The sequence below is a fragment of the Nicotiana tomentosiformis genome, chromosome 8, assembly GCF_000390325.3.
Source record: "Nicotiana tomentosiformis chromosome 8, ASM39032v3, whole genome shotgun sequence".
Taxonomy (NCBI): domain Eukaryota; kingdom Viridiplantae; phylum Streptophyta; class Magnoliopsida; order Solanales; family Solanaceae; genus Nicotiana; species Nicotiana tomentosiformis.
In genome coordinates this window covers 70,309,053-70,318,389 of record NC_090819.1, presented here as the reverse complement: position 1 = coordinate 70,318,389, position 9,337 = coordinate 70,309,053, and the positions used below count along the sequence as shown (strand labels likewise).

General features: G+C 33.5%; 1 protein-coding gene across 2 annotated transcripts; it reads right to left on the bottom strand.

Annotated features, from left to right (window-relative positions):
- Positions 1-3,511: 3,511 nt before the first annotated feature.
- On the bottom strand, positions 3,512-6,492 carry LOC104113486 (pectin acetylesterase 7-like). 2 transcript variants are annotated; one of them, XM_009623661.2, is made up of 11 exons: positions 5,860-6,492; positions 5,650-5,732; positions 5,392-5,521; positions 5,210-5,289; positions 5,028-5,114; positions 4,815-4,939; positions 4,674-4,734; positions 4,506-4,559; positions 4,326-4,404; positions 4,122-4,227; positions 3,857-4,001 (listed from the first exon to the last, which is right to left on the bottom strand). In XM_009623661.2, the coding sequence occupies exons 1-9, from the start codon at positions 5,966-5,968 to the stop codon at positions 4,348-4,350; spliced, it is 786 nt and encodes a 261-aa protein (XP_009621956.2). In that variant the 5' UTR covers positions 5,969-6,492; the 3' UTR covers positions 3,857-4,001; positions 4,122-4,227; positions 4,326-4,347. The 2 variants fall into 2 exon arrangements, with proteins under 2 accessions (XP_009621957.2, XP_009621956.2); XM_009623662.4 differs by lacking the exons at positions 4,122-4,227; positions 4,326-4,404 and adding an exon at positions 3,512-3,716 and having other exon boundaries at positions 3,856-4,001.
- Between the last annotated feature and the right edge of the window lie 2,845 nt (positions 6,493-9,337).

Sequence of the window (9,337 nt, the reverse complement as noted above, 5' to 3'; positions counted from 1 at the left end):
CAAAAGTCGCCTCTGCTCAAGTTTAAGTTCGTCAAAAATGGCAAATGGGACGAATGTCCTCTTTTATAAACTGCCGAGGCAGCCTTCGGAATTGGGCCTCGATCGTGGCTTCGATCGTGGCCCTCGAGCCTGGGCTTCGGTCATGACCTCGAGCTTGGGACTTGGTCATGGCCTCGATTAGGCCTCGAGCCTGGGACTCGGTCATGGCCTCGATCAAGTTCGATCTTGGGTCTTGATCCTGGCCCTCGAGCCTTGCCTTCGATCATGGCTCTCGAACTGGACCTTCGATCGTGGCTTCGATACTGAGCCTCGTCCCTGGCTTCGACTCAGGCCTCGATCGTGGACTCGATATCTGGGTTCGATCTGGGGCTCGATATCTGGGTTCGATTTGGGGCTCGATCACAGCCTAGAATATACAGCAGAAGGAAAAATTGCAGCAACTTTTTAAGTCTAATTTTTTATCCGATAACCATCCGAAACTCACCCGAGGCCCTCGGGACCTCAACCAAATATACCAACAAGTCCTAAAACATCATACGAATTTAGTCGAACATCTAAATCACATCAAACAATGCTAAAACCATGAATCATACCCCAATTCAAGCTTAATGAAACTAAGAGTTTTCAACTTCTACATTCGATGTTGGAACCTATCAAATCAACTCCGATTTAACTCAAATTTTACACACAAGTCATAAATGATATAACGGAGCTATGAAAATTTTCGGAACTGGATTCCGACTCTGGTATCAAAAAGTCAACTCATCGGTCAAATTTTCAAACTTAAATTCTTGTTTTTAGCCATTTCAAGCCTAATTTAACTACGGACTTCCAAATAAAATTTCGAACACTCTTCTAAGTCCAAAATCACCATACGGAGCTGTTGGAATCATCAAAATTCTATTCCGGAATAGTTTTCTCAAAATGTTGACCGAAGTCAAACTTAGCACTTTAAGGCCAACTTAAGGAAGCAAGTATTCCGGTTTCGCCCCCACCACTTCCAAATCCCGAACCAACCATTCACGCAAGTCATAAATCATTACAAGCACATACGAAAAGTTTTATTTTTAGGGAACGGGGTTCTAAAAGTTAAAATGACCGGTTGAGTCATTACACTTCTGGGCGGGGTTTGAGGAAGGTAGATCAATTTAAGGAAAAAAGGATATATAAAGACTATTTTTGGATCCAATTCTCTGCTATAGACCTCAAAGCATCAGATTCCTCCATGACTCTATTAACTCTGTAATTTGCATTGAGCTCCATCTGCACACAACCTACAAAATAAATACACCTCATCTATTAATTCAGTCTAAATAAGATAAGGATAACAAAGAACAAATTTCCTAGAACAATAAACAGAAATCTCATTAGAGCCAAATAAGGCAAAACCATAAGAGTAAGCCGTGCCGCCCTTGGCAGAACACAAGCCTCCTTAATCAGAGAGAGAGATTGGTGGCTAGAAAAACAAAACTCAACTTGTCATCAGTTGATCAGTTCCTATTTAGATGTATATAATACAAACAATAGGTTCATACATATTATACTTTACAAAATTCCTAAAACGATGAAGAGAATATAATTAGTGTCAAATAAGGCAAAAATATAACACCCAGCCTTGCCATTGGCGCAACTTAAGCTGGAAAAATCAGAGTGATTCTTGCCATAAAACTAAACTTAGCTTGTCGTAAATTGATCGATTCGTATATCAATGTACTTAATACCTAAGTTGTACGGACTCTCCAAAATACTGCCGTACTCGTATCGGATCCTCCAAAAATACATTACTGTTGGAGGATCTGACACGCATCCGGAGACATTTTTGAAGAGTCCGAGCAACATAGCTTAATACAAATAATAGGTATCATTCGTGTTATATAATTTGTAATATTGAAAACATTTAACCAATAAAATCTAGTTTCAAGACTGGTCATGTGGGGTTCATGATATTGTGTTACGTTTGTGGTTTTGTTTTTATTTACACCTATTCTTGGTGCTTTTTCTTTCTAATAAAATTATTAGCTTTCCAAAATGAAAAAAAAAACACAATTTTAAGCTACAATCTAGACACATAATTTTAACTTTTAAAATATTTCACGATTACAAATTTTAAGAATACTTTACATGAATAGAAAGAGAAAGTTATGATCTGAGTGGTGTTGGACAGATGAGGCTTTGAGATGGCAAGAGAAGCTAGTGATCCATAAACCCATAACTATAGTTGAAATGCAAACTATTAAATATAAAGGCACAAACTTGGATTGTCAATCAATTTCGATAGCAAAATACAGAGTAACTCAGCATACACTACAATTTCTTCATTAGTTTCTTAGCGACCTTCAGTAATTTGCTGTGGGCATACCAATTGTCAACGAATACAGATCACTTCCGAAAAACATTTAACCTTTATTGCAGCAGTCAATAAATCTCAAACTTTTTTAAATTCACCACTTTAGAGAGGAAATCTCATCCATGCAAGAGCAGAAACTTCCCAAGCAGAGCTCATTATATCATAAACAACTTACATCAAAATTTGCATTATGGATTTGATCCAAACTTGCTGATCATAAAGATCTTTCGCTGGGGAATTTCGTCAAATACATTGGTGGCATCAAAGTTCTTCTCTTTCCATTACTACTTTTATCCAAGATAAGAATTTTCACAGAGCAGAGAAGAACCACACAGAACTCGAAATCCACATAAAAATGAGAAAATTGAATTTTTTTTGAAATAAATGCAGAAGATGTAGCTTGAGCAAGTAAAGAAAATATAGAGGATGAGTAACAAAAAGAGAAAAAGTTAGCTATGTAACTGAAAAATCGAACGTGAAGAAGACAAAAATTGTCTAAGTCGATGAGTGAAGACATCTAGTGAAGTTCCCAAGTTCCCACCACAGTTCTCGCTCTTTGAAGTCCTAGAAGAAATAACTGTTCATTGACAAAAAACAATATACTTACATGTTTGTTATCTGGGGTTTGGACAGACGCGCGTCTATCTAAAAAAGCCATCCAGTGACCAATAAATGGACCCAAGTTAACAGTACAATATACATTACTTTTTGCACAGCGAGTTACTGATGTGTTCGTCCCACACAACTGTCATTTCTATAATAAAAAGTAATATGGATAGTTATTATTATTACTATTATTTTTTAATCAAACAAGAGTCTTTTGAAAGCTGCATTGGGTTACTTTACGAATGTACATAGAATGGGACTTGTAGGATCCATGCCTAATCCCCATCAACACTGATGGCTTTTGATATATGTTTTAAAAAAATAACCAACCATATTTGGAATATTAATTAGAAGGACGGGGTACGCAAATTTTACATAAATGCAACTTTTATTCCTCCATTTCGTTAACTTTGTCCGACTTTTTAATTTTCCTTTTACAGATTTTAAAGAAAGCTGTGAAATAACAGATCCAACTTTGCCAATATGGTCAGATATATATACTATCTAGCAAAAGTTAGAATATGGCTAGAACTTCATACTCAGCGAAAGAAACGGTAATTGAAATCTAAATAAAAGTTAATTTTTCATTCACTGAATACTGGAACAGTACTTCTACACAGCTCAACAGAGCATTTAGCACAAGAGTACATAAAAAAAAGTTTCATGAAGTTCACAAGCAATCTCTAGCACAAGGGTATAGGTCAAAGTATTGATGGAACCCTGCTCTATCAAAAAACCAATCTGCAACAGCTTCCGCAATTGTCTACACGGATAAAACGTTACAACAAAATCTGTTATTAACTCGTAAATTAAAATTACGAATGATAGATACATGATAAATCCAAAAATCAAAAAAGCACATGTATTCTAACACTATATGGATAAAACAAAAGAAGGATTACCTTATTAAGTACTCTTGGAGAGGTAGCACTGTACCAGTAACTCGTCCATATAATTTGAGAATGAGCGTGACAAGATGTGATGAAGTAACCCCTCGTATAAGAAGGGGTGAGTCCCTCAAATGCCTTCAAGAACTCCACTCCAAAATCTATATATTAAAAGAAGAAAACAAGTGAAACAGATCATTAAATAGAATTAGAGGAGAAAAAGAGCTATTTATGCTTGTGTGATCTGAAAGGTATTAGTTGATCACCAGAAATGGGCTAACCTTGAATAATTATACGCTGGCTAAACGTGCAATTACTTATTAGAACCTTGCAATGATCCCAGGTATGTTGCAGATCGAGGTATGCAGGAACCAAAGTATTATTAATCTGGAAGAAATTATCTTTTTAGATTTTATAGAAAATAAAAAAAGAAACGAATTAACAAAAATTTTAAAACGAAGAGAATTAGCATTTGTTTCCCTGACCTGCCAAGCGTCATAGTGTGAATTAATAATAAAAAGTGGAGTCTGAACATATGGAATAACATGCTGCGGAAAAAAAGCACTGCACCATTATTAAAAAAAAAAACGAGATTGTTAGAGGGCAATATTTATATAGCATGCAGAAAAGGTTTTTATTTCAAAAAAGCTTATAAAAACTCTTACCAGACTTGGTTCCATTGCAGAGGCGCAAGATGGAGGCAAATTCTTAGCCGATCCCTTAAACGAGAGGAAAAATTTATTACTAATATAAAAAGATTCTAACTTCAATATACTTGTTACGCATATATACCTTTTTATAACCCAAAAAGAAAAAGATGAGATGAGACTCACATGTAAAGTTACAACTTTGTGATACATCTCTTGAATGTATGAAGTACCAAAGATTGTCTTCCTGTATAAAATAATCCTAACACGCTTGAGTTCCAAATAGCATACACACATAAATTAATAAGACGAGGAAGAAGAGCTCACGCATTGATGAAGAAGCCTGCGTTTGCAACGCACTTTACTTTGACATCATCGGGAAAGAAGGACTTGAACTTGTCGCAGTTCAAGATTGTAGCCAACCCTCCGGCCGATGATCCAGTCAGGATTGCCTAACATTGCGTTTTTATTTTTTATTTTGCGTTACTGAAAAGTATAATAATGTATAGTAGGTGTCATGTAATATATGATCGATCTCACATTTTTAGCATTTTGCATTCCTTTGATCCATAAATCTTCCATAACTGCTTTAAATATTCTCGCCCCTCTATAGAAAAGCTTGTTCTCCTAATATAGATTTGACATTTGCAATCAGAAAGATAAGTTACCGGAAAATTCATTGATATATTTATGGATATGAGACAGTATGTAATTGTACTTACTGGATCAACTTCTTGGACATCGCTCGTAAAAGATGATCCATCACAGTAACCCACCCTCACCCTGTTCCAGTTGTAAAAGTCTAGCAATTCCAATGTTTGCAGTTAGAAGAAGTGGGTAAAAATACATGCAAACAAAGAAGAGATGAAAGCAAGATATATATGAGCTGAAACCTGAGCTTCACCTGGATTTTGTTGGGGAGTGTTATGAAGTATCCCACCAAACATAGATTGGTTCTTCATTTTCGTGGAAGAACCTACTATTGAACTTGAACGATTTTGGCACTGAATGATGGTCGAACACCACCCACCGCCCTAGAGAATATGAAATATATATCTCCATAGTTTAAAGCAGAATAAATGTTTTGGGGACTATATATATAATTAGTAATGATGAAAGTAATTAAATAATTAAACAAAAAGAAGAAGAAAAGATAACTAACATCAAGCATGATAATCCAGTTGGAAAGTCCGCTATCAAATCCCTTATCAAGATAATAAGCGGGTGGGCTCCCATCTAGGCATACTGTTAAACTCAAAAACGTAACGAAGAAGTAAATTAATAGTAAATAAACAATATGATTGATCTCTTTTCTTTTAATTTACTTCAGGAAGGAAGCATTGTACAGTCCATTAGCGAAAGGTATTTATACCAGCGCCTTGTGCTGTGGCGTTTTCAAGTATGGTGATGTTGATGTTTAGTCCATCTTCAGCGCCGACCGATATTGCTAGCAAAGTTAATACTAGTAGAAAGGTTACCATTCTAAAAACTTGTTCTTCTTAAAGAGAAATTAAGGAAGGAGGTTGTAGCTAGCTAGAGGGAGAAAGCAACTAGATATTGTACAAGTAGAGGTGAATCAAAATGACTTCACTTCACCTCTCTTTATACTCAAGTGCACTGTGCTTCACGCCTCAAGGAAGAAAGTCTATTTCAACAAAAAGTTTAAGGAAGGAGTTGTTTAATTTATGCTTGAAGACGTCTCATGTCATGCAGTATAATTAAAATATGTGATAATGAAAGGATCCATTTATTAATCAAGACCAGCCAATTTTAGAATACCTATTACGAAGAGAGACGCTGCAAAATTCCATTTTTTCTTACAGCATATATACGATTAGATATGGGTTGTGACTGAGCACTATGTATTCCTTCTGAGGAAATTTGTGGTGTTGTATTTTCATCAATGCTCTTTGGAAGAATGCCAGACAAGGTGATAGATTCACGTCTACCCCTTCCCTCACCCACAAATGAGACAGAGCTTTCAAATTAAATAATTTATATTTTGTTTTTGACATGTTTATTTTGAATTCCACACTAAGTAGAGATTCCATTTATATATAAAGCTATGCTTTAACGTTTCTTTGGTATGTTCGTTTTTTTTTCTTATGCTTAAGTAGGCGTTTGGACATAAAAATTGTAAAATTCAAAAAAATGGTGAAATTTTTTTTAAGTGAAAATTGTATTTAAAATTTAGAGTGTGTTTGGACATAAATTTCAGTTTGGGTTGTTTTTAAAGTTTTGTGAGTGATTTTATTGAAAATTTTGAAAAACAGTTTTTTGCAGTTTTTCAAATTTTCGAAAATTTTCAAAATGCATTTTCAAGTGAAAATTAAAAATTTTATGAAAAAACGCTGATTTCGAAAAAAAAGTAAAATATTTTTAGAAAAATCTTTCATCAAATTTTATGTCCAAACGAGCTCTAAGTTATATTTTTTCGTAAGAAGTAATAGGTGGTGTAGGTACTCTTACTATATATTTCATGGAATTGGATAATGCTTGCTTAATTGTTTATTTTATATTAATTACGCATGGACTCTTTTACATACGCTCGTAATTTTTTCTGTTCACAATAAATCATCATACACAGAATATTTTTTGAAATTTTCATTTAAAGCATGTCACATGTTCTGTAGACGTAATTGTTCAGTTCACAATAAATAAGTGCCTAAAAAGCATATATCACATGTCATGTGTAGGTCAATTTATGAGTTCTAATCATCTTTTAATGGAAAGGTCATCAATTATTATTCGAAAAGTGAAATATTCTTGAATGACGATATGAAGAGGGCTGATCAATGCCATACTATACGAGTTCCTTTTAAAGATTTTTTTGATAGAAACAAAGATATATTTATAAAATTATAAGTAGTTGTTATAGCTTTACATATGATAGGATGGTCCTTATAGTTCCCGTTAAATATCAATATCTAATATAGTAGTATTGGATAGGGTGACCCTATTATAACATTTTGATGGGACATGTACCTAAAACGTTAATTGAAGAAGAAACAAAAATATATATTGGTTATTTAATTTTTATCCTGGCCTAATATTCTTGTCATTATTTACTTTGTTACTATGCATTGATCTCACTAATAAATTGAAAATTGTAGTTCTTCAATTCCATATTTCCAGTAATGTGCAATTGTACAGACACCTCAAATCTGCCACTGCTCTTTGTATCAGAGCTGTCACACCCCTTTTTACCCCCCACAAAAGATATATGTGTTATGGATTATTGTGGGTTAAAGAGTTTTTTCAATTAAAGTGATAAATTTGAATATGGATTATTTTAATTACAGAGTAGCCACTTGGGATTGATTTTTTGGGTGTTCCAAGTCACCTTTTATTTGAATCCCTAGTCAAAGGAAGGTTTGACTCTATTTTTATTGGTTTACGAAAATAAAATCCGGGTAAGAAATTTTGTTGACCGGGGAGAAGGTGTAAGGCATTCCCGAGTCCCGTGGTTCTAGCACGGCGCTTTATTGACTACAACTTGGCTTGAATTAATTTTAGATAAACTGTGATTTATTGGTTTCCATGTTTTATCTATCCGCTTTTATATTAAAATATGGAATTATCTTTGAAATGAATCACGTGTGTGAATCCGTTTTGTTTATTGTGCCAAAATTATGTTACGTGTACGTGCACGCAATTAATAGCATTTTTAGTATATTTAAGGTTGTTTCGCCCAAGGTTGCGCGAACGCATATCTTGATTTTAGTTTTGGGAATCGTAATTATGTCACGCGTACGTATACATAATCACGATGATTCAATTAATTAAGAGTATGCCTAAAGCATTCTAGCGCATTCATGATTTGTTTCTTTCCTAAGTTTGAGATTATTATGAAGGCCATGAATTATGGAATTACTTGTGGAAAAAGTGTATGATTTTAGATATTTGAATAAATAAATCATCATATACCAATACCCTACAACCCAATAATTGAAGCACAAACTCATTAGGGTCCAAATCTTCCTACCTTTAAAGCAAGTTTGAATATCATATTTCCAAAAACATGATTAAACATATAGCATTTAAGGACTAACTTACATTATTATTTATAAAGTTTAAAGACAGATAAATAAAATCTAATGAAATAAGATAAAAAGAACAGAGGGAAGAATAAACCTTTAATGCAAAATTTCTAATTAAATGAGTCTCCAAGAACAGGTACAATAACTCAGACGAACGTCGAACAAGCATAAGCGATGAATAATATCAAACCTAGTGAACGGAGCTCCAACAGAATCCTCGACCTCGACTATTGACCCCACTTTTTGACGTGTAAAAAGGGATGTTATGAAGTATTTTGTTGGGTTTTGGGTGATGACTTGCTGGATTTTTCGATAGAAAGACGTAGAACGAATGACACGAGTAAAAATTCTCTTAGCGTAGAAGAAGAAAAATAATTTCTCTCAATTCCCTCCTCCCTTCTTTTCTCCTCACATTTCTTTTCTATTTATAGAAAAATAATTCGGAATTTTTTCAGATTTTTTATTTTATATTATTATTTTTAATTAAAAAGAATTCTCACTTCTCATTTTTCTTCTTTTTTTAAACAAAATAATTCCCCACATTCCTTTACTTTTATTTTTTAATTTCTCACTTTTTTTTTTACTTTACTTTTTTTATTTTCCACTTATTTTACTTTTTTTTTTTAAAATTTTCACTTATTTTACTTTTCATTTTTTAATTTTCACTTATTTTACTTTTCTTTTTTAAATTTTCACTTTCTTTTACTTTTTTTTATAAAAATATTCAGCTACTTTTACTTTTATTTTTTAATTTCATCTTTCTTTTACTTTTTATTTTTTTAAATTTTCACATTCTTTTACTTTTATTTT

Excerpts from the sequence above, each read along its gene's own strand:
- LOC104113486 (XM_009623661.2), bottom strand. The coding sequence starts at position 5,968 with ATGGTAACCTTTCTACTAGTATTAACTTTGCTAGCAATATCGGTCGGC. Across the intron at positions 5,115-5,209 it reads ATGTCCAAGAAGTTGATCCA|GAGAACAAGCTTTTCTATAG; the intron begins GTAAGTACAATT and ends AATCTATATTAG. Across the intron at positions 4,940-5,027 it reads GAATGCAAAATGCTAAAAAT|GCAATCCTGACTGGATCATC; the intron begins GTGAGATCGATC and ends ACGCAATGTTAG.